Source organism: Manis pentadactyla, chromosome 9 (assembly GCF_030020395.1).
Source record: "Manis pentadactyla isolate mManPen7 chromosome 9, mManPen7.hap1, whole genome shotgun sequence".
NCBI lineage: Eukaryota > Metazoa > Chordata > Mammalia > Pholidota > Manidae > Manis > Manis pentadactyla.
Genome location: NC_080027.1, coordinates 100,731,284 through 100,756,218, shown reverse-complemented (window position 1 = coordinate 100,756,218; position 24,935 = coordinate 100,731,284). Strand labels below are relative to the sequence as shown.

Genomic DNA, 24,935 nt, shown 5'->3' with positions numbered 1-24,935 from the left:
TAGCACTACATTTATTCAGAAATCCTGAAAATTACTTAACTGATGTTTCTTCAGTGCAAGTGGCCAGGATGGCAGGATATATGCTGGCTGTTGGAGTTTGTTTCAGGAAGGGAGGCAGACATTAAACAAATAACTACACAAATTATTTATTAAATATTAACACAAAGGAGCTCTGAAGGGCCCAAAGGCTGTGGAAGAGGGACACCAAAGGATTTTCTGAATGAGTGCCTTTAACCTAAATTTGAAGACAGAATCCTACCCTAGAGGGCAGGGCAGGGGCAGGGCAGGCAGGAGAACACAGCTGGGCACTGGAAGGGCCTGGAGGGTTCTCTTCCTCCTGCCCTGGGTGGTTAGTGCAGAGAGCAGCTCCATAAACCCCAGAGGCTAATGGATGAGAGTGGGGAGGCTCAGAACTGGATTAGGGGCTGGCTCGTGGCTCTCAGCCCTGGCTGTTAGAATCGGCTGGTGGCCAGTATATATTGCTGCCCGCCTCCACTTCCCGCCATCCTGTCTCCCAGTGTGACTCAGGGCAGCCGGGGCCGAGAACAACAGGGCGAAGTGGCCCAGGCCCTCTGGCTCCTGTGTCCTCTTCTCAGTGAGCCTCTCCCCTGTCTCCTAAGCAAACCATCTGAAGTTCCATCCTGCCCTGGAGTTAAGGTTCTGAGGAGCACATGAGAAAAATTTGAGTTTTACCCTCTTGCTTTCCTGCTCGCAGTAACGTTTTTACTGGCCAGCTCTCTCCTTTTCTCCCGGGTGGGTGGCTTGCCTGCCTCCCCGTCTCCTCATTTCTGTCCCTCCCCATGGCCATGCCACTGACGTTTCTTACCAGATGGTGGTCACTAAGTGCTCCCTCTCGGAGCCGGCAGCAGGGTGAACAGCGAGAGGACGTGGGTGGCCAACGTGACCCAAAGGTGAGGGTGCGTTCCCCAGATGGAGGATGACGGCCTGTAACAGGGCCCTCTCTCTTCTGGGGTGGGGGGTATTGGAGGGATGGGAGAGCAGACCAGAGCTGGGGGGTATTGGAGGGACGGGAGAGCAGACCAGAGCTGCCTTGTCCCATGCGGCGCCCCTGGCCTCAGACTGCAGTCTTCTCTCAGCCTGAGAGGTTGCTCCCTGCCAGGTCAGTAGCCTTGGCGACGGTGTTGCTCCCTGGCTGTGTCTGCCGTCCTCCCTGGGGGATTCGGAGCCAGGTGACCTGCCTGTGCTCCCTCCTCATGACCGCGTTTCATCTGCAGGGCGAACTCTGTTGGAGAAGCTGTTCAGCCAGCAGGAGAACGGGCCTCCAGAGGAAGCAGAGAAGTTTTGCTCCCGGATCATCGCCATGGGCCTCCTCCTCCCTTTCAGCGACTGCTTCAGGGAGCCATGTGATCAGCGCGCCCAGTCGAGTGCAGCTCCGTTTGATGTAAGTGGGAGAACTCCCTCTTGTCTATGAGGTGCAGTTGATACCTCGACAACGGGGATGCGTGTCTGTGCAGTCACCCTAGAATTCATAAACCAGCATGAGTTGCAAACCTTCATGCCTTTAGCCTCTTGAGTTCAGTCTGTGTCTACACTGCTCTTTCTGACCAGGATATTAGTTGCCACATCTCCTGTATTTAATAGTTGGCCACTCTTGACAGTCTTCTAGCCTGCTTTAATCAGTGATGAATTTAAAGGAGCTCTGAGTCAGTGTTTCTGACTTGGCTGGTCATAGCCATAGACATTCCTTTGGAAGCTGTTCCATAGGACAAGAACTTTGTTCCCAGTGGGCTGCAGGTCCCTATGGGCCCTTGAATGCTATTTCAGGGCGTTCCTAAGTTATCTAGGTACTAACTATTGACATGACGCAGCACTGTCTGCTTCTCCCAGCTCTCCTTCACCAGGAGAGCTAATACTGCAGGATGGCAATTCAAGAGGTATGTTCATGATTCATAACAAATACCAGCACAGCATTATTCCCAAGCCAGAGTACTGCTGATCTTTCTCAGGTATGTGGTGCATGTGGGACACTGGTAGTTGTCATAAGTATGCAGCTAGAACCCAGCTAGGTAATTATCTCATATGTGAATTTCTTCTAAGGAAACTGAAGGTCTGCTGGCTCACTCGTTCAGAGCCAGTATCTGTGAGGCAGAGAGGTGGGCTCTCATTCATATGGGCTGGTTGCATTTGTCCACTGTGCCCTTCCGTAGTGCCTTCAATGTATGTGCTGTTGATTAATGGGTGAAAAAATGGGGAGTTCCAAAAGACAATGAAAATGGGCCCTGGCTGAGATCAAGCCATGATAGAAAGTAATAAAATGTCTATATCTGTTCCTGTTTCTCTTCTCTCTCTTCTTTACCCATTACAACCTGTGTTCTTCCTTGATCTCCCTTCAATATTGGGAAAATAAATCAGACCAGATACTGTGAGATCTTGTGGGTGCTTCCCATGTGGAAGAAGATTCCCCAGGACATGCTGTGATTTGTGAAGCTTCCTTCTTAAGGCCTGTTGATTGATTTATTAATAACATGGCAGGTAATCACTGCTAGGAAGATCTTTTTGTTCTGTGGGAAGAACTAGATAATTAAAAAGTTTTCCCTCTCTTTTTCTTTGTGAGAGGTGTGTGTCATAGAGATGGCGCTGTGGTGGGCTAAGCGTGTGTGGCAGAGCAGTGTTCTAGAAGATACGCCCATTTGCAAGTTGGAATTAAAATAAATATGGTACAGATGAAGGCAAACACTAGCCATGTCTAAAGCCCACTTTTTGATTAAAGCTATTCCCAAGTTGACTGTGTTCTCCTTCCTTATAGCTAAGTAGTAAACAGCCTTATCACTCAATAAATGTGGAATTGAAATAAATGGAAAAGAATGGGGGAATCCTATTCCTCTTTAAAAAAAAAAAAAAATATATATATATATATCACCAAACTGGCTGCTTCTGAGCCCCTGCCTCACCCGATCCTGTGTTAGACTGGTAACTTCTCCTGCACATCATGCTGGAGGGCAGCTGGGTGTGGCTTAGAGAGTGAAAAGCAAACAGACCAGTCACACCCCTTAATGACATGCAAGGCATTTCCTCAGAATGGGGAATTTCTTTTCCCCAACTTTATGCAGCTGCGTTTTCTCCTACTTCACTCATTGGCTCTGTACTACATCTCTACTTCTGGGGCAAACTGAACACAAAGCAGATATGAGAGGGTAGGGGCTCTGGTAGGAAGCGTTGTTGCGTATCCTTCAGCGGCAGCTCAGTCACAGAACTGCCCACTTAGTGTAGGTGCAGTCAGGGTTTTCTTCAAAACTCAGAAGAGTAGACTGAGGTATTAGTGGGGAAATAGGAGGCATGCACCTATCTGTGGGGAGAGAAGTTTCTGGTAATTAGTCTCTCTGCTGATTTCTGTAGTATAGAATCTGCTGGGAGGCTTCTAACCTACAATTCTCTTGAGGACGGTCGCCCTTCGAGACAGAACACCCATGGGAAGAAGCTTGGCTCCCTCTCCACCCCCCTTAGCAGGTGTTCTCAGCTTCCCATCTCCTCAGCGTCCCATCTTCTCAGCCCTCCAGTTCTCTCCCTTACACATGTAATTAGGGCATCATGGAGTTTTGATTTGGGGTCTCTAATGCAGTTTATGAGTTAGCTTACTTCAGTCAACCCTTTGGATTTGAGTCCATGTTGTTTTGCACATGTTTAGGGTCTAACATTTGCTTTAGAACTGCCATAGGAAATAGGAAAGGACTTCACATTCTCTCTCACATTTTAACTTGGTTAGAGTTTGAAGAACACCAATAAGCAAAGAGCTTTGAACGATAATGTTAATTCACTCACAGATGTTAATCAGATTATTCTGTGCACCAGCCAGTGTTTTAGGTTCAAGAGATATATCAGTGAGCAAAAGAAATAAGAATCCTGTGTTTCTGAAATGCATATCCTCTTCCTGGTGGGGAGAGACAGATAAACAACAAACAAAAAACAAATGCCTAAGTAATGAATTAACATGAGTTTCTGGTAAGTGCTGTGAAGGAAATAAATCCAAGCAATGTGACAGAGTGAAGGGGGGCAGAGAGGGTATAGAGGGAAGCCTCAGTACAGGCCATGAGGTGAGGCCCAGGGAAGGTCAGTTCTGGGTGTTCAGGAGGCAAGGGGCCTGGAGGATGCAGGTGTGACCTCAGCAAGGCACAGTCTGTGGGTCTGTGGCGCCGAAGTTTCATGAGACGAGGACAGAAAGGACTCAGGAGCCAGAACATTCAGGGTCTTGGAAGCCATGGGAGGGAAATGGATTTTTTTTCCAGTGGGATCTTTCAGGAGGTTTTGGAAGTGCTGGGGAAGAACACGTCTGACGTGTATTTCACATGATCAAGCCTGGTGTTTGAACAGTGGAATGTGGGGGGTGGGGGCAGAAGTAGCAGCAGGTGCGGCAGGTGGGCCATCGCAGTGGTTGGCGGAGGGACAGAGGAGGGAGGAGGGGAGCTGGCAGCGTGGGGTGGGCTCGGGAGGAGAGCGGACGGCTCTTCTGGTGGGTGAGACACGGGGGCAAGGGAGAAAGGAAACCCAGGCAGCTTCTTGGAGTTTGATCCTGAGTAACTGGGTGGATGGTCGTGCCATTTTCTGAGGTGGAGAAGACAGGTCAGTTTTAGGAAGAAAATGTCATAAGGACAGAACGTGCTCATTATATACTTTTCTTGAAAAGGATTCTGTTAATTTAGAAAACTAATATGTAGCATATCACCTGGCAGACATTAGATTTTGTTTTTTTCTGAAGTGGAATCATGTTGACTTTAGAAACCAATCAAAATTTGGGGCCATGATACCTAAAGGTATCTCAGTCCTCCAAAGGGTACTTTTCATAGCCATGTATTCATAACACAGAGAGAAAGACTGAGCTCCTTGAAGGGCCTGATAGCATATTGTCCATTATTATCTTTCTCCAATTCTATTACTAATCAGAGGACCCAGAAACCGTCAACTTGCTTATTCTCTGATAGGATCTTCACATTTGCCTTTTACTTTTTTGTGTGTGTATCTTTTGTTGTGAATCTAAAATAAAATTCTAAGCTAGAGCAATTCTAAAGCTAGCCAGCGAAAACACACATCCAGTATCTCATCCTTTAAGTCTCCCTTTCCTTTAAATTTCTTTTTTCATATTGAGATCCCTTTTTCTGCATCATAGTCATTAGCAGCTGTATTCCAGAAAACCATAGTTTACCTTTCATAACTGTTGGTTATCCATTAGCAAGCTCTTCTAGAATTTCTTCAACCATAACCCTGTCAGGTGTCACATTATCTCCTCACATCACACAAAAAAAGCAAGTTTGTTTGGCCCTAGGATTTTGGCAGGGGTATATGATTATATCTACTTAATCTTTAGAACCGATCTTAAATATCTTTCTGGTAGAATATTTTTGGATGCTGGGCATTTTTCAGTTTGGCAGATCTGATTTGCTAAATATGTAGTAATCACCATGTTTACCAGCTGGGCAGGAGCCCCTTGGTATGTTTGTAAGTGGACATAGGACTAATTTATAGAGAGTGTATTAGTGAGGCTAGAATTAAAGAAAGGGGAGACGTGAAAATGTAGGCCAGAAAGGAGTAAGGAAGCATGATCGTGAACCTGTTGAAATGTAATTCACTAATCAAAACTAGTAGTGGCCATGCCAGAAAAACTAATGAAATACAAAATGTCCTCTACTCTCTGATACCAAAAGCCAGAATGAAGACTTAAGTGAATGAACAGAAATGATCATTTGTATGTGAATTCATTTTTTTTCATAGCTGGAAGAATATACTTAGATGCTATTTTGTCAAATCCACACAGGTCTTTTTCTGAGAAGCAGTAAAAGCTATGGCACCTCTTTCAGCTCTAAGAGAATATGTGTGTATGGAAATATGCATAGTTGAGAAATCCTGCCCTGTACAGCCTCCGTAAAGCTGTACTTTACATAAAGTGTACCGTAAAGTGGCTTCTCTGTCAGAATGAAGTACAGGTTCCTTGGACCTCCATGGAATCCTGCCTTCAACACCTTTTTACTTGTCTAGCTCATGACTCTCTTCCCTTCCTGCTCCTCCACAGGTATCCTCTCCCATGCTGGAAGCTATCAGTTTCCCATCTGCCTGTACTTTCACTCAGCTCTGCAGATCTGTGAGCACTACTGTTTCTGCTCCCAAACTATTATTTCTCAGTTTGCGTTCCACCTTTCTCATAGAACACTGTTCAAATTGGGTGCCATTCTCTCCCCTCAGTCTGCAACCATCCAAGTCTGTAGTTTCTCCCTTGAAGGACCTCACACAGGGATTATAATTGGCTGTTTGCCCTATGATGCTCCAATGAAAATTAAATTTTACCTGAAGGTGTCCTGTGATCAGTGCAATGCTGTGTCCCTGTGTTTATAATAGGAACACAGGTCTATGGTAAATACAGGGATCAGCTCTCCCAGAGTGATTAAGAGCAGATTCTAGTCCTAGAGTGGACTCCAAGGCCATCTCCTCCACTTAAAATGTTAGGACATTTACCCAAGGTCACAGACTAAAATTTTTCGTGTATTATAATAAGATGAACTGATAAAGCACTACACAATTCTTGGCAAATGTTAAATGCCCAGAAGATATTAGCAATTACTGTTTTTAATGTCATTCAAGTTCCTTTCATAGAACCTAGCATAGCCATTCAGTAAGTCTGAAGAGGGCTGTAAGGAAAGCCTTTGTGACAGGAGAGGAGGAACTGAAGGACCTATTCAGTGAGTTGTCTTGAATGACCAAGAGTTACATATTTTTAATAATCATGTAAACACAGGTGGAGGAGAGGATGGAAAATGGGTTTGCTCAGGAATGCATTGGCTTGGAAATTATTGTCTTGGATACTGCTTCTGGGTTTACTGTCACTCTTCTTTCTTAATCTATTTGCTACTTGTGATTTTACTGCTGTAATTATCATAATTCCCCCCACCCTCCCAATTTTCCTTCCCCACATCTTTCTGGATGGAGAATGGAAATGGCGAGAGTAGGAAAAGTTACAGGTGAGTAATTGCAAACTGTGAAGGTGAACCACCATTGGTGTCATGTGCACTGCCACTCCATAGTGAGCACATGCTTTCCAGGTTCGGAGAAATACTTACACTCAAATATTGGCCCATGACTTATGTATTTAACTCTCTGTGTTTATGTGTGTGTGTGAATGTCTGGCTTACTGTATAGATGATATAACACCTTCCCAAAGAATAAGGACCTCTATTTCACTCAGAATTCCTAAGACAGAGGAACCAAAAAGGGATAGAGATTGGCTTGCTACACAGAGTTGCTCTATTTTTCCAAAGAACTCTTATCACATGGAACAAGTTTGATTTTTTTTTGGGTTGGATAATTCTCCCAGGATAAAGTTATTGAAGGGAACAATCAGTAAATATAAATAGGAAGAAATCTGCTTTCTATTCTTAATTTTCTCCAAGGAGCATTTGTTCATTCAATTTTATTTTTAGTTATAAAAATAGATTTATTTAATAAGGAATATAATAAATGGATATGTATCAAGGAGTGCTGACCTGATATCTTTATTTGCAGGCTGTATACTTGTATCCTTTTTAAAACTGCATTTATTAGTCACCTTTATCACAGGGTTGACTGTATGGTGGGTCAAGCTACATAGCCCCCCCATCTTAGTAGTCATACAGTTTAGTAGGAACTATAGGTTTTTTAAGGCATATTTTAAAAATTGGCATGAACTATGGGCTTTTAAGATATATTTTTAAAATTGGTATTTCCCTGGACTCCATTATTTTAAAAAGGTCTCTGTCACATTTTATCCCCACAATTTATAGTAATTTGTCCCCTATTACTACTCAGTATGACTTCATCCTGTCATGTCCACGTTTTTATGCATATGAGTTTAAGCATGTATATTCTGAGATTATTTTTCTGATCTGGTATGTGATTTAGTAAATGTGTAAGATATGCTGCTCTTTGTGTATTTTATTATAGAAGGCAAAAGAGGTGATTTTTGTCCCCCCATTCTTGAAGTCAAGAATATTGTTGCCAAAATGGTAAAGGTAGGAAACCCTAATACGGTTTCCTGAGCTGAGAGGCAATGCCACAGGCACTTGTGTGGCTTTTAGGAGAATCCCAACCATAAAGTTAATTGATGTTTAGAAAAGTCAATTTTTAAAAACACCTCTGTGGTGGTCACACTTTCTAAGGCAGTGACATACTTTCTTCTCCATTTAAGAGGATTATGAGATGCCAGATCTCCCCCTTGGCTTTTCCAACTGATACTTTTTATCACCCATTTGACAAACAGCATTGGATGACTCAGAATTCATTTTGAGTTTATATGATGGACTTTTATTAAAATGGATGACTCAGCTCAACTTTTCTGTCATGATTTTCTTTCCTCATCCTTGCCCTGCATCTGCCCCGAATGCTAATTCGTTCTGGTGATGTGACTCACATTTCTGGTGACCTTCCTCTTGCCTCAAGAGCCAGAGGAAGTACAGAATTGTCCATCCGAGCAAAGTGAAGGTGCCTCGGACTGAGAACACATCACTCAACCAGGAGCTTAAAGGGTTATTTTCTTCTCTGTATTTCTACAGGACTTTGGAAATAGGAAAAAACTTAAGCCCTTTTTATTATCTTTATTGTCCAGATCAGGGTTTGACAACGTTTTTCAGAGTTTGCCAGATAGAAGATATTTTAGGCTTTAGTAAATATTTAACAGTCTTTGTCACTCTGCTCAACTCTGCTGTGGTAGTGAGAAGGCAGCCATAGACTTTGCATAGTGAATATGCAGGGCAGGCTGTGTTTCTTAACAAAATTTTATTTACAAAAACAAGTAGCTGGCCAGATTTGGCCTGTGGGCTATAGTTTGCTGACCCCTGGTCTATTTTTAGGTTAGACATCAGAAGTGTATTTATATGGCTTTTCTTTCTGTCTCTAACCGTGTGTAGTCACCATACAATAAATATTCAAAATAGTGAACTTTGCATGAAGACTGCAGGCACTGTCCCTGTGTGTACTCTCAAAAGGATGAGCAGACTCACGGCACAATATTTAATGGGACGGGGGTCTCAGAAGAGTTTTGAGCCTTTGAGGGTCAGTATGCCGGGAGCATGGAGTCATGATGTGGGGGGCAGGAACAGAGGAGGCATCTTAAGGAAGGATGCTGGGTGGCAGCCAGCACCACTGTGGAGGCTCCTGGTGGAAGGGTTTCCGAACTGGAACTCAATCTCGAGAGCAGTAGATGCCACTGGAGGGTTTTAGGTGGAGGAGCGTGATGTCATCAGATTCCCATTTTAAAGAGAGATCACTCTGGGTGTTTGTGGAGTAGGGTCTGAGGGGTGTTCTGTGGGTATGGTTTGGAGACTGGAAGGTTCTGAGGAGGATGTTGTGATAATCCAGGATGGAGAGATAATTCCCATCAACTCTGTCAGTTGGAGTGGGATGAACAAAGGGCAATCCTAATGACACTTAGATTAGTGGTTCTCAAATTCCAGCAGGCCCTGAATCACCTGGTAGACTTGGTAAAATACAAATTGCTGGGCTCCACCCGCAGTTTCTGATTTTTGGGTCTGTGGTGGGCTGAAGAAACTGCATTTCTCACAAGGTCTCAGGTGGCACTGCTACTGCTGGTCCGCAGTCCTCACTGTCAGAGGCATTGCTCTGCAAGGTCAAAAGACAAGGTTTGGGGGTGTAATCGATAGTATAAACTCCGAGGGAGAGGCAGAGCAAGGAGGATACACCTGGGTTTCTGGCCTGAGCGGTAGGGTAGAGGGAGATGCTATTTACTGTGTATAAATAAAGCACAGGAGGAGCAGGCAGGGAGGACGGTTAGTGCAATTTAGGTCTTACTGACTTTGAGGGTATCGACTGAATGACATAGATAAGTAATTGGTTGGTTGTGTCTCGGGGTCGGGAGAGTCATTGAGGGATCTTCTATGTGAAGATGATGCCTGAAGTCTTTAGGCATCAAAAAGTGCCTGTAGAAGAAGAAGCAAGAAAGGGCCTGACCTAGAGATGGACATTTATACAATGGGTGGGGAGAGGCTGCATGGAGACAGATAAGGAGCAGTCAGGAGGGGGGACAGAACAAAGATGGAAAAAAAGGACAGATCGGAGTATTAAGGGATATGAGATGTTGTCAGGAGGCCCAGTAAGATTAAGACTGGAAAGAAGTCAGTGAGTTTGTTAGAGGTTGTTGTTTTAGCCTTGCAGGGAGGAGGGAGTTAGGGCGCTGGGGACAGGAATTGGAGCATCAGTGTGTGGGAACCAGCGTGGCCAGGGGGTCCCGTGCAGGCAGGCCTGTAGGCTGGTGATGGGCTGTGTGCTGTGAACTAGGAGGTGCCACCCGCTGTGGTGGTGGGGCCAGATGTTCAAAATGGTGTGGAAAACATTTCATTTGGAAACCACAAAAACGTGACTGGGAGCTGAATAGAGTAACAGAGGGATGCCTGTGGAGGGCCAGCTGAGGTGGAAATGATGGATTCTTCTTGGGTCTGCCCAGCATCGTGTATGGTGAAAGCAAAACCCTGGACCGAGCTGAGGCTGGCATCTTGCCCAGACAGATGCATCTGGAGGTTAGTGGTGTGGGGCAGGCATTGAAGATGGTGCGGGCATGGGAAGTAGGGACAGTTATGTTGAAAGACAGGCCAGAGGGGATGTCAGGATGCTCAAGGTCTGGAGGATGAGGAGGCTCAGAAAGGATGTTCACATGGATTGTTGATGGTAAAGTGTTTTCTGGTGATGAAGTGGTTGAGGCTGTGGCCAGGTGAGGGACCACTGTCTGAGGTCAGGTAAAGGTGAGGTCAAGGTTAAAGGCAGTTCATTCACTCAGCAAATGGTGTCACCCAGCTGTATGATGAAGGCTGGACTTTAGTTTGGAAACAATTCTAGAAGGGATCCTGTAATTGATGATAACAAATGCATTGGTTTAGAATAATCATTCATACATGGAATGAACTATATGCACTTATGATACAAAAAAGGGTGGATTATGTATGCAATAATGACAAAATATAGGTGATCCTCTTTTAATCTTAGTTCTTCTTTAGCAGAAAACTAGGGTAAAACTGATGGCCATGTATGTCTGGGAGATATGTTCCTGTTCTTGTGCTTGCATTCATTTCACCCTGTTGCTTTCCTCTTTGGATATGCATTATTTGCTAATCATGTATAATTATTTGCTAATCCAGTCTCTGACCATTCTGCAGGGCATGGTAAGTTCCTTGTATTGGGGCTTTATATTTTAAAACTGTCTTCAATATTTAAAAACACATATGCTGGTTATGTACCAGGTACTGTCCTAAGCACTTTACAATTACTAATTCATTTAATTACAGATAGTAATTCATCTTCATAACATCCCTCATGAGAGGTTTTACTCCCATTTCATAGTAGAATAAATTGAAGCACTGGAAAGTTATGTTCATTATCTCTCTTGCTTAAAGTTCAGTTACCAGAACAAAGCCTTCAGTAGCCTTTTGGCAGTGTTGGCCCTCTCTAACTAGCCACTGCACAGAGCCAAGCATAAGGCTTTCCTCCTTTGGGTGCATATTCTTTATAGTGATTGCTGGGGCCCATTGTCTTAATGGGAATGACTTCTCTTCCTGTGCTTTGTTCTTTCACTTTGTGATGTTTACAAGATTTTATATGTGCAACAACTGATGTCCAACAGGTTCCTGGCTAAATGCTTTGGGAAAAGTTGCTCCTCCTTAGCAGAAGTTGTTGGTTTGTGATATTCCCTGGTTCACATGATCAAATATGCTCCCAGGTTATGGGGAGGATTTTCCTGTTTTAACTGTTTCAAGCCATGTGTCTGTGTAGTGTACACACCCAATCGATTTTCTGTTTTGCAAGGGGACAATAAAACACCAAAACTGGAGAGGCCTTAATGATTTAATTTAGGCCAGCCCTCTTAAATTGACGAAGAAGTTCACTTAAGCTCAGAAAGGTGAAGTGACTAACTCGTGGTCGAAATAATTTTGACAGAGCCAGCACGTGTGTCCCGACGCGCAGGCCGGCTTGCCTTGCCCCGTGTCGCATCACCTCATTACAGGAGGAAAAGCTGCTTCCACCTTGAAACCCATTCTGACTTTCCCTGTGTTCTTGGCAGTTAGTGACCTCTTTGTATTCATTCCAGGTAGTTGGGCAGTGAGTGTTCTTTAAGTAATTGTGAAACTTCTAAGGTAGGGGAATGTGTTATATGGGATCCTGGACATTTTTAGAGATTTTTGAAAAAAATGTCAGGGATCCCAGCAAGGAAATACTAGGGATTCAGAGTGGAAGACAATCTAAGAAGAGCATGGAGCTTCGTATCACTGGGTAGAGAAATCTGCATGAAAAATAAGAACCAGAGAATGTACTTTAGATACTACAGTGAAGGGAGAACTTGAAAAAATGAAAAATTTTCCATGGTACTCTGTGAAAACCCTGGTGTCACTCATGCATTTGGGAGCAGCTGCCCGGGAAGAGGACAGTTTTAATGAGAGACTGAAGGGATGGACTTGGTTGGGTGAAGATCAGACGTGAATTCGTTTCCTGATACCTTTGATGTTGGGAGAGAGTCCCTGGTTGAGCCTGCAGGCAGGGGAAGCTGTCTGGGTGTGACCATTATTGTTTTCTAACGCCAAAACTCTCAGGGTACCAGTTAGGGTGTGGGAGAGCCTACCAAACCCATGAGGGACACGAAAACAGGGTCTCCATGAAAAAAAGCATCTAATGCAAAGCCAAAATATAGCTGAGAATAATGACTGGCAGTTAGGGAACTACTTTGAAACTGAAAATTGCCTCATATTGGAGTAAATATTGATGGTATATCATACATATATTTACTGAAGCTGGATGGGGAAGAAGACTTCTGAACAAGGGAAGAGCAACACTGCTAAGGACACAGGACACAGTGAAGAAAATCGTATCTTTTTAGTATTACATTAAAATTGCAACCAATGTTTTCTATAACAGGAGGTGGTTTTCAACTGCGAAAGCGATGGCAGCAGAAGCCAGGGCAAGGTCAGAGACCTCAGTCTTGGGTATGTGCCTCAGAACACTACCCCTCCTAACCATCTCCCGAACCCAGGTGCCTGGAGGCAGATCAGAGCTTGTGCACGAAGCAGTGGCAAGTCTCCGAGGGGCCATGTAGTGGCACTTGTCACCACTCACCACTCTCCTTCCCAGGAGTGAATTATGAATCCGAAGGACAGCAGCCTACTGTGAGGCTTTCCAAAGTAATCTGAAAGAAGTGTATACTGAGGAGTATAATGTCTGGTTTGTTAGCTCCTAAGAAAACATTTGCTCTCAATATAGACTGTGTTGACTCTATGTTTAAGAGCCCCTGAAGTAGCGGGCACCAATCTGACATCAGTACGGTGCCATTGAGGTTGACAACTGCTAGAAGCTGCCTCCTTGAAGACCGTGTTTTGACAAAGCAGGAAATTTCGGACTCATCTGGAGATAGGCATGAAGACCTAATGGTTGGGGTTGTTTTCCTCAGTGTAAGCAGGAGAAGAAGAGGGAGGGGGATTTGATCCTGTGGAATGCAGATGAAGTGAACTGCATGGATCTGTGTTACTTATTCCCCCAGGTCAGGTGCTGGGAATGGGAATCAGGGAGTTGGAACCTACGTCTTGTTTCCTTATGCCAAGATATTCAGTGCAATAGCTGGCCTGTGGATCTGAGGGTCAGCAGAGCAAAACCATTTTTTTTTCATACTTAAGCATTTCTCTGTTTTTGAAAAAAAAATCCTTAGCAACAGTTACAGAAAACTGAAGCTAGTCTTGGGTCTGCATACTCGTATTCGGCAAGGCTTTTTCTCCCTTAAAAAAAAAAAAATCTTTATTTTCGTAGTGCCTTGCCCAGAGTAGATCTAGGGTGAATCTCTTTTTCAGCAACATCATTAACTGCAAAAACATTTACTAGCAGCCAACATTTAGTCAGTGCAGTTGCCAAAGGCCAAGCCCTATAGTAAGTGTTTAACATGTATGACTTCAATTGGTTCATTTAAATTTATTTATTTATTGCTATTTTCTGACATGAAAATTGACACTTAGGGTAACTTGCCCAGTCACACAGCTTCGAAAGCAGCATAGATGGAATTCAAACCCAAGAAAGATGACTTTACATCTTGTGTTTTTTCTCACCTTCCATAGACAATCTGTTCCTAAATCCTGCTGATTCAAAGATATAGTTAGAAACTTTGGCCTTGTTTTTCCCATTACTGTCCCTGGTGCAAGCCACCTTTGTCCATCCTGTGCCTGGGCTAATGCAGTAGCTCCCTAATTGTTCCCATGCCTGCCCCTCCAGTTCCTTCTCCATCCAAGACTGGCCATGCCACACTTGCTGGAGATACGTTAACTTTAGGGTAACACCAGAGTGCTTAGTCATAGCCTATCAGGCCCTCCCTGGCTGCCTCCTGGCTGGGTCTACAGCCTCATCTAATGCTCCTCACTTCCATGTTACTATGCTATCCAGGGAGCTTTCTAACATGCTAATCCTTGGGCTCCACTTCTGGGAAGTCTGATTGACCAGGTATGAGGTTGGACTCTGGATGTAGGGGTTCTTGACCAGCCAAGTTTAGGAAAACCTTGTTCTAGAAAATGTGTTCTGTGAATACGTGTTGTGTCTTAGAAGTGAAAGCTGCTCTTGGCCTTTTTTGTTTAACTCCAGGGAGGTCATACCTTTGAATTCTCAAGAGTTTTAGTTCAGCTGATGAGAACTGCAGGGCTACAACTAAGCTTAATGATGGAACATTTCCCTGGACTGCTCATTAAAGCTGTGGTTCACTTTGTGTAATTGAGAAACTGTTCAGGTGAGACAGAGAGACACTGAGTTGGTTTCCAGGTGGTTATCAGGATATGCAGTAGAACCAATGCCACGTTTAATTTCTTCAGGAACTTTCTCTGTTTAACCCTTTCATTGTTTGTCCTTGAAAAAACTTGAAAAGTAAAATGCAGATATTCAGACCTGAAAATATAACTCTGAAGAAATCCCTATCTTTAACAAAAAGTATATTAAATTTAATCTTATTCAATATTTACTGTAGCCCCAGGGCTAACCCTGGGATTTTTCTTCCTTTTTGCTTCTTCTTTATATATTTATAAGCATGTACTTTTGATTTGTACTTCTGAAGTATAAGGGGTTCTAGAATATTTAAATTATGGAATATTAAGATTGAGAATAAAATAATAAAATAATTTATGAGCTAATCAAAGTTTCAAACAGTCCTAGAGAACAATTTTAAAACCTTTTCAATACTCTTTTCTAGAGGGTATGTATTTTAGGTTAAGAAGTAATTATGGAATGCATATACAGATGCAGATAAAATTGTTATAAATATTTTATCTTTACACTTATCACATATGCCAAGAATTTATGATTTGATTCGTAATCTATTTAGTTGTACCACATATGTATGCATAAAATGAGTAAGGAACTGTTAATGCTTCATTATTTCATTTCTTAATTTGTTAGTTCCAAGTATTTCTACTACAGTTAGTTATCCTCTCTCAATGTCAATTTTTATTTCCCCCATTTGTGCTAAAGAGAATATTAGGTTGACATTTCTTCTTCACATGTGCCTAAGCTCAGCAAATATAGCAGCTGAGGTGCTAAATTTCAGTCAAAAATAGAGCTCCTCAGCCTCATTTTGGAAGTTTCTTCTCATTCATGGAGATCCAAGTACCAATGCTTCGCTCTGCCCTCTGCTGGCCGTTTCAAATTATGGCAAGGGAATTCCCATAATAGTAATTTCCAAGTTTACAGAGTGGCTGGAAGACATTTTAACATTTCAGCACTGCAAAATACATTCACTGGAAAATTAATTGTCATAGTTTTGATTTTTAAAAAATGCGTTCACATAGTAAACTTATAAACTTGGAGAGAAATGGATGCTTCTTTCCATTTCTTTCAAGAAAATAATATTATTGGTGGTCTTCAAGTAGAGATGAGAACAGATATGGATAGAGTTAGGTTCTAGTCACATTGGAGAAAATAACCCAATCTTTTAAATGCTGATATTGATAAAGGATTTTTTTTTTGGGTAGTCTTCTGACATAGCACTTACTCAACTAAAGCTCTTGATAACTCCCTTGAGTTGAGTTTTAGGTTAAAACAACATAACCTCTTTAGGTAAAAGTGGTTTAGGTTAAGTGAATCTGCTAAAAAATGATTGCTGTCCTTTAGCTAAAGGATGAACTCTTATTGGAATATCCTTTCACTTTTAAGGATCTGCACAAAATTTTGTAAAGGAGCTTATATATCAGGATATAAAAGTTATGGATACTTAGAGATGTGATGGGCTACAAATCCAAATTTGAAGTCAGCCCTCCATCAGGCACAGTCAACCCAACCCGTAGTGTTGACAGAAACCAATTAGCTGCTTCTGCACCCAGCAGTGAAATGGTGGGTTTACAAATATTGATGAGACTAGTCCATCCCATGTTCCCCTTAGTTATGAACAAGAAGCCATGTCTGGAAGCACGAGGGAAGTTTTCACAAGGTAAGACCAGGCAACACACAAAGAAAGCACGTCCTGCTCAGAGCCTTGTTGGGTCATGTGGCTTTAATTAAGGTCACGTTGACATTTAATAACAATTTGAGACTAAAATCCAGCTGTGGAGTACTGAGTTAGGTAATAAGAATTGATTTGTTTTTCAAACTGTCTGGCCTCACTGGCAAAGTGAAGTCCAACTCAGTGACCTCTAGTGACCCTTTTAGTAACAATAGTTACCACCTTTTTTGAGCCCTTACTTTTCTAAGGGTTTTACACATGTCATTTGCTCCTTACAACACCCCTGGGAGGTACTATTATGTCCATCTTTGAGAGAGGGAGACTGGGCAGAGCAGTTAGTAGAGAAGTGGTTCCTGTCCAAGTCTGAGGAACTCTGAAATGCCTGCTGGGAACCACTATGCCTGAATGCAGAGCTCTCTGCATCTATTTTAGAGTCATCATTACAGGCTGTGAATACAAACGAGGCAGCATTTCACAAGCATGTTCAAAGCAAAGGCACAAGTTCCAGCAGGAGCCTTTCCTTTGTAGCTTCAGAAAATAGGTCCTGTGTAGTAGATGAAGTGATAAATATGAGATTGAAAATAAAAACAAGATTAAGCCAAGAAACTGTCTTCCACCGGGCTGTAAGTGGATATTATCAATAGAGGGATTGGCTCCTCTGTCCCAATTACCACATTACTTTAAGTACTTGGGCTTTAGAAATGTCTTGTTCAGAGTCTCTGTTTTGTTCAGTTATATTGAGTTCTGTAGTCAAAGCTCTGCCTGTGAAGGTTGGCCTTGCTTTTCCATGATGACATGGTGGCTGTAGCCGTAATGGCCGTGCAGTCTACTCATTGTGGAATCGGTTTCCCGTCTGAGCCCCAGCATGGCCCTCTAGTCGCTAAGTAGCAGAGCACATTACAGATCTTTATCTCACTTCCAAGTTGCCTCCTGTGCTACGTGTGGTTGGTGACACATTTTAAGGCTGAGCCTATATTTTAGCTTCTTTTCCTGTGAAAAGAGACTCAATAGGCAGCTTTAATATATGTGCTCCTTGGTATGTGTTCTCCTGGAGCAAATGTCAAGCCTCACCTTCAGCTAGCACCTGTGAGCAGTTCGCCATGCTGGGTGAAGCCTGGGTCCTGGAGGAGGACTCCTGTACTGTCATGAATGCAGTTTGCTGCAAAACCACCCCGTGGTTAAGGCAGTTTCCTATGAGCCTTTAGATTTTTCTCCCCTTTAGTGTGAGATTTGTCGATATCTAATTATAGGACTATGAGCATAAGTCTGCCTCATGGAGCAGAACGGTGTGGTGCCAGCAGAGGGACCAGTGGGCTTCAGAGTAAGTGGCGCTGCCCTGTCTTTGCTCTTGTCCCTCCTCTTGGGCAGGCACTTACTGACATGGGGTCTGACTACAATGTATGTACACCACTCTCCCCTCCATCAGGTTCAGTACTGATCCTCTCTCCTCTCCAGGTCCAGTCTGAACCTACGTGTACTTCTCTGGGCCCTTTTGATGCTATGAGCTCACTTTAAAAAACAAAATATTTTTCCCTGTCAAAAAATCCCATTTATTCCTTCCCTTAACTCAAAATTGGTTTCCTTTCATCAGACCATAGTTTTGGAAATCCATTGCTCTGTTGGCCTTCCCTTGGGGCCCTCTCATCTCAGAGAGCCCGGAGGTGGGATGTGCGGGTGCACGTGTGTCTGCTGTGTTCCAGCCGCAGAGCTGTGTGGAGCTTCCAGCTGGCATCCTCTCCTCAGGCCTGCTCCCGTGTCACTGGGACCTTGGCACAGCAGCTGTATGGCTGCATCTGCTTCTGGTGTGAACTGGAGGGTGAGGCCCAGATGGCATCCCTAGAAACTCAAGTCACGCTGAGATACCAATTTAGAAAATTCTATTTCTGGAACCCTTGCTGCTCTGCTAAGCAGATCTGTGCAAAGATAAGCTTCTCTTAGCATGTCTGCCTTTGACCTTCTGCAGTTTCTTCCATGCTGCCCACCACCCGCTGCTCTCCTATTCAGACCTGTCAGCAGTTACTGGAGAAAGCCACAGAACCGTGGCTATAAAGTTCACGGAACTTTCAGGAGGCCCAGGCTGAGCTGCCTGCTTACTCTGGGCTTACTCCTTACTGCTGGGAGACAGCAGAGTCCTACCATTGTGACCTGTGGTCATCCTGTTTCATATGCCTCCCTTCTTAGCAACCAGCAGCCCACTCACTGAGCTTGGACTCTATTTTCCTGGGAAGTTTGAGGTTTTATGTGCTCTTCCTCTTTCTCTTCTGTGGACTCATTATTCTTGCAAAATTTCTGGAAAAGTTACTTCAACTTTTCTACCACTGTTTTGTCCTTTAGTATCTAAATTCCAATATCATCCATGTATTTAAGATGTTTCTGAAAAGATGTGTTTTCTCTTAGTTTGGAGATTTCACCTTCCTGTACTTCTAGTAGAATTTGAAGCAGTTCCCCAATACTTCTGAAAATGCCTCTTCAATTGGCTTCCTGCAAAACACTTTTCTCCTTCCTTCTTCCAGCTGCTAAATGAAGGTGTTTCCCGAAGTAAAGTACTTAGATTTCCCTTCCCTTCCTCTCCTGTCTTTGTCGTGGCACTATGTACATGCGTGTGTACTGATGTATGCCAACTCCAGTCATGTCGGAAGCTCTAATCGGGCATCCATCTGCCTGCTGGAAACTTCCTCCCTGATGCTCCACTGGCATCTTACACTCAGCATATCTGAATCATAGTCCTTTGTGAAGTGTCATCAGGTCCTACTTGCTTAGTCAGCTGCTGGAGGGTCTGCCTCCTGAGCCCCAGGGCCCACCATCAGTCTGCTGGAAGCCCTTTGCCTGGATGTATGCCCCTACTTCCCATCCTCCTGTGCATTATGACTTATTTATACAATGGCCAGGTCTGACTTATTTCACTTAAATTCCCAAACATCACCGAGGGCTCCCATTCCTATGCCATTAGGTACATGCCCTGACGACATTCCTGGCCTTCTGAGCTCCTTCTCTTGTTTTACCTTCCCTACTCCCTGAGATATGTTAGATTCACTTTCCCCCAGCATACTCACAATTGTTTCCCTGATTTGCTGATATCCCTCTTTTCTTGAATGCTATTCAGCCTTTACTTTTGGTTTTCAGTGGTAATTTAAAGTTTTTAAACTTCAAATTTTATTTTGCAAATACTTCTTAAAATGTTTTGGAAAGATTTTCCTGATAACCTTAGCCAGAAGGAATGTTACTTTCTTGGATTACCACAGGTGCTTTTCCTGGGGTACATGTTAGTCTTCTCCTTTTTGTAGTATGTTTGTGACTTTTATAATAGCCCATGGGATTTTAACTGAAGTGTTTTGAGTTTAAATACACTTGGATTTGAATCCTAGCTGTTTCGCCTGCAGCTATATGATTTTTGGCAAGTTGTTTACTTGAGCCTCAGCTTTTTCATCTATAAAATGAGGAATGTAAGAGATTTTGTTGAGGATCAGGTATATATATATATATATATATATACACATATATATATATATAAACTGGGCACCTGGTAAATAAATATGAATATATATATATTCACTCAGATAAAATGAAATGATTTTACAAGCATGTGGTTGGATCCCCAGCTGGGCTTGAGTCTTGGCTTTGCCTGACACCTGCCGTGTGGCATCAGTCAGCTCACTAGTCCTCTGTGGGCCTTCATTCCTAGTTGGTAAATTCGGGGGTTAACGACCGGCCTAATGCAATGCCCAGCTCAGAATGGGTGCTCAGCAGGTGCCAGAGCCATTTTATCCTGTCACTGTATTCATGCCAGGACTTTTCCAGGCAATGTTCATATGTCATTATTTTATATGTTAGTTCTCATATATATTTGTTCTTATTTAATCTTGGTTGGTTCTCAAAAAAGATCCCCACTGTCCCCATGAGCTGATTGTGTTCCTAGTTTATAGATGAGGAAGCCAAGGTTCCACAGCTAAATTTCTAGAAAAAATGGAGCTATGATTGATGATTTGAACCCAGAAGTTGCCTGGCTTAAACTCCATGCACTTTGTTAGATTGTGATAAGCTAATATGTAGTAGGGGATTCAGTGAATGTTACTATCCACACCACTGAAGAGTGACATGTAGTCCTTGTCTGAGGAAAGCTTATGGTCTAGTTTGGGTGGGGAACAGATAGCATGTAAAAGAGAAATCAGCTCAAGCAGAGAACACATTGCTACCCAATCCACAAGGTGTTGTGGAAACACAGAAGATGACCCACTTAACTCTGCTGGCAAAGGAAAAGCGGAGTAGTCCCCCACTTTTGGGCATTTGAATGGGCCCCTTAAGTAGGAGTTTGCTGAGTGAAGAAGCCAAGTTGTCCTTGGGAGAAGAATTTATTTCTGCCTTGGAGATGAGGGGCTTTGAGAGATCCTGACCCATTCAGGAAATGGTGAGCTGTCCCAGGTGGCAGAAACAAAGTGTGGTTGTGATGGATGGGGAGGGGACAGGGATGGACAGACAGCCATCTTCCCATGCCATATCAGTGGCATGAATTCTATCTCAGAATCATTGCATATCTAAAAGGTGTTTTTATTTTCTCTTTAAGGATTATTATTTGTTTACTTACAAGGTTTTTTAGTAGCAAGAAGTGAACATGCTCATCTTTGTTTTTGATAAAGAAGACGTAGAGCATGGTGGGAGGTCAGCTACAGAGGCTTGGTGACTGAAGAAATTACTGAAATCTTTTAACACTAGGTCTGAAGGCTAAAGTGGTTGAGATGAATGAGAGGTTCATTCCAGCGACATCTGTGAGGGAGATGTTTGGTTTTGGTGACTTAACTGCATTTAAGAGGTGCAGGGTATCAGAGACTAAGGTCTCTAGTTTGGCAGAACTGGATGGGAGATGCTTTACTGAGCAGTGATTTTTAGTAATTCATGCTCTCAAAATTTTTGATGCACAGTTTGCAGTTTGTTAGTTCATGAAAGGACTACTTAGCTACATCATAAAAAAAGCTGACCACCTGCAAACTGGCACATCAAACCTAATTATGACAGATTTTTCTATAAAGTGGTTAAAACTTGGGGTTTTTATGTGAGTGAATCACTGAAATAAGAGTCCCATGCAGAGGGAAGCATTCAGCTGGGTTGGAGGCAGTTTAAGTCCCAAACCAGTTGTGGCTTATGAAATTTTATTTTAGGATTCTCAAAATTTATTGATTACCTGCTCAAAAGACGTAAGCATGTGCAGAGGAGTTTCTTTTTAATTCATCCATGCTGCTCATGCTGCATTTTCAAAGGAAGTGCTCAGGAGTTAATGCTGAGTCAGGAAACTGGTTCTAACGATGGTGTGGGAGGCAGTAAGGCAGGTGGAAGTCTCGGAAACACAGACTAGTTTTGAAGGAGGGAATTATTTTTGAACACTTCCAACAGCTGAGTTAGGCCAGAGATGGCAGGCTGGCTATCCTGGTTGGCCCTGGGATGGTAAGAGAAAGAATCCACTTTTGTGGTGGGAAGGCCTCATGCAAAATAGAAAAGGTGTGTCAGGACCTGTCTCCAAAAAAGATAAAGCAAGATGTTTTGACCAAGAAGATGGAATTCGAACATTTGCAGGTTAGTAGGAATCACTGAGGAAGTGATATATGTGTTAGATTAATAGACACAATTGTTAATCACCTGGGTAATAGTACGTAGGCAAGACTAGGAGAAAGAAGAAAAATAAGATCTAGAAATATAACAGATGTATTTTGCTGCTTGAAAAGTCTTTTGAAAGTTTTAGAAAGAGTGGCAGAATGATGAAATTATGCAATTTTAAGTTCATTTACTCTTAATTGTACTTGCTAAAATCTAGAAAATGAAAGTGAAGACAAAACTTTTGTTTGATGATGGGAGGTGTGTAATTATGGACTGTAAAATAGAGGTTTACCTGATAGCTTCTGTTGTTTATTATGACAGATTATTGTTTCCCTACAGTGCCATGCTATGAGCTAATACTTTATAGGATGACCCACTGCTGAAGCTGTAAAAATACAGATAATTTAAACTATAGCATTTCCCAGTGTACTTGAGAAAAAGCAGTTCTTTGCAATTAATTACATTCCTGGTATGTGTGCGGTGGTGAGATATCTGTGGGAGTATTGCCTTCATTAAAATGGTGCTTTTTAAATCAGCGTTATATTATTTGACTGCTTTCCTTGAAATGGCAGTCAGAAAAAAAATAACTTTTGCTATGGCTATGCACTGCTGCTCTTGTGACTTATTTTTACTTTTGCAGAAGTATTATAATAGAACACTCTCCTTCATGTCTGGGTTATCTGAAGGTGAAGGTAGTAAATGTTTATGTTAAGCAGTATTAATAACTGTAGTTGCTACTACTTACTGAACACTAACTAGAGCTTGAAACACTCTAATTTGCAAAAATTATCTCATCCTCATTGAGTTTCAGGGAGATTAAGTAACTTGTTCAAAATGAGCAGTAGGAATCAGGTTTTAAATCAGTTTTTTTAAAAACTCCAGAAGGTTCCTTCTAATTGCCACAAGGTCCTGTCTCTTCTACTTTTTAAGAAAATTTCTTCCAGCTTGTTAATGCTAGAACCTGTGTTTAATATTTAATTCAGCCAAATGCCAGGTTATATTCAGCTTGGATTTAAAAAAACAAACATTATTTTTCAAGGTCTCAGAGCACAAGCTCTGTATATTACAAGAAAATTTATTCACTTAGTTGGATGTCAGAGAATCTTGCTTTCATTTTGTGGATTTGCTGTGACCTTGGGCAAGTCAGCTGATTTCCCTGGGTGATATCCAGCACATTATTGATGTTTATAGTCTATTCTTATCAATGCCACAGCAAGGTTGTTTGGACATTTCCTCCTGAATGAATAGGAAAGAGGCATTTAGACTTGAGCGATTTTTTTTCCTCCTCCTTCATGGTCAACCAAGAATTCGGATGTCAAGTTGAACAGAAGCGAACTTATAAATGTAGGTCCAAAACTTTTCAAAATCACATAACCACATCTTTCCTCAGGCCCAAATATATCCACCAACTGGGAGGATCTCAAGATCCTGTCCCACCCCCTCATCAGTGCTTTACTGACCAGTGCACCTGTCCTGTAACTGTGCCTCATTAGTTATTAGCTTTCTTCTGAAACCCCCATTGTAGCCTCTGTTTTGTCCACATTCTCTTAAAGTCGCTGGTAGAGAAAACGATAGGCTGAATATTGATAATTAAAGTATTTCAATTAAAGTGCAATCTCTTTTAAGAATCAAGCTAATTAATACACATTTGTATGCCTAATATTATATTATTCATTCTTAGGAATCTTCATTCTTACTCTCATCCTCATGTGCATACCACTTCTTCTCCAACCACTGTGTTAGTGTGCCTGGCAAAGAGAACTCATGGGATATTTTCTTTCCAACTAATTTCTTAAGTATTTGGATTAACAGGAGGCATAGGATGACCAGTGACATCTTCTATAAAGATAATCAGTCAGGTTAGTGGGGAAAGAGTTTTTATTATGACTTTTCTCAAATCTTTTTGTTGGCTCCAGATAAAAGAGTGCATTAGAAATATTACATCTCACTCGAGCTACTCCCATATCAATTAAAGATAGGGACTGCAAATAGTGCAACTCCTGTTTCTCTTTTATTTTATCTCCTTTACTTCTGGAATTATATGTTATTTACATGGCAAAATATACTTGTGGTACAGTAAAGTCAGAGGCTCAGCAGATATTGAGAAGTTGGTCTATTCAACTAATACAGAATTATAAAGACTACCTTTTCATGTGGTTTTCTCAATATACCTTATGAAATGTCTCTTTATATCCATCTTCCATCTGATACCCTGGAGTTTAAAGTTAGTGTTGTTACCTCTTTAGAAATGAAAGGTATTGTGTTAGTGTTCTGTAGGTGGCCTCTAGTCGTTTAGAAGGTGTTCTCCATTTTTCCAGGCTCAACATTATTTTCTTCAGCCCTAATTTCTAACTTTCTTGGCTTCTCTGTTGGACAGTAGCAAGCCCATTCCTTACAAACCTCAACTATCTATCTCTTTTTTTGGTATGGAGTTCAGAATGTGTTCTTCACTCTTCTACAAGTCAGATACTGTTTTTTTTTTTTTCTGTGAGATGTGGAAGGCTAGTGAAATTAATCTTCAAAGTGAATAGCACTTTATTCTAAACTCAATGCAAAATCAGAAAGCCTCTCTACACCATCATTTCAGGCTAAGAACAGAGAGTGTGAGGGGATACCATTCCATTTATGGACAACTCTGACTGCTGTTTTCTGGGTTTTTTTTTTTGGTTCTTGTTACAAAAACTACGTGTTCACTGAGAGGGTTTGAACATTCATAAATGCCCAAGGCCCAGGCAGTATGGATGTTTTTACCTTCTCTTGAACTTTGACAGTTCTTTCAATCTTTCCCATTGAACAAGAGTTACTTGCTTAGATGTATAGATATGTATGCACAGTTCTCTTTTAGTGTTAAGTTTGTACCTCTCCTACCTGCCTTTAAAGTTTTTTGTCATTAATAAAACAAGCTTGTTAA

At 42.2% G+C, this 24,935-nt stretch overlaps 1 protein-coding gene across 2 annotated transcripts in view; it reads left to right on the top strand.

The window, feature by feature from the left end:
* FMN2 (formin 2) overlaps positions 1 to 24,935 on the top strand; it is a 326,516-nt gene that overhangs the window by 36,130 nt on the left and 265,451 nt on the right. For both annotated transcript variants that reach the window (XM_036918446.2, XM_057507879.1), the window contains exon 2: positions 1,236 to 1,402. In XM_036918446.2, coding sequence (XP_036774341.2) covers positions 1,236 to 1,402 — 167 coding nt within the window. The remainder of the gene's footprint in view (positions 1 to 1,235; positions 1,403 to 24,935) is intronic.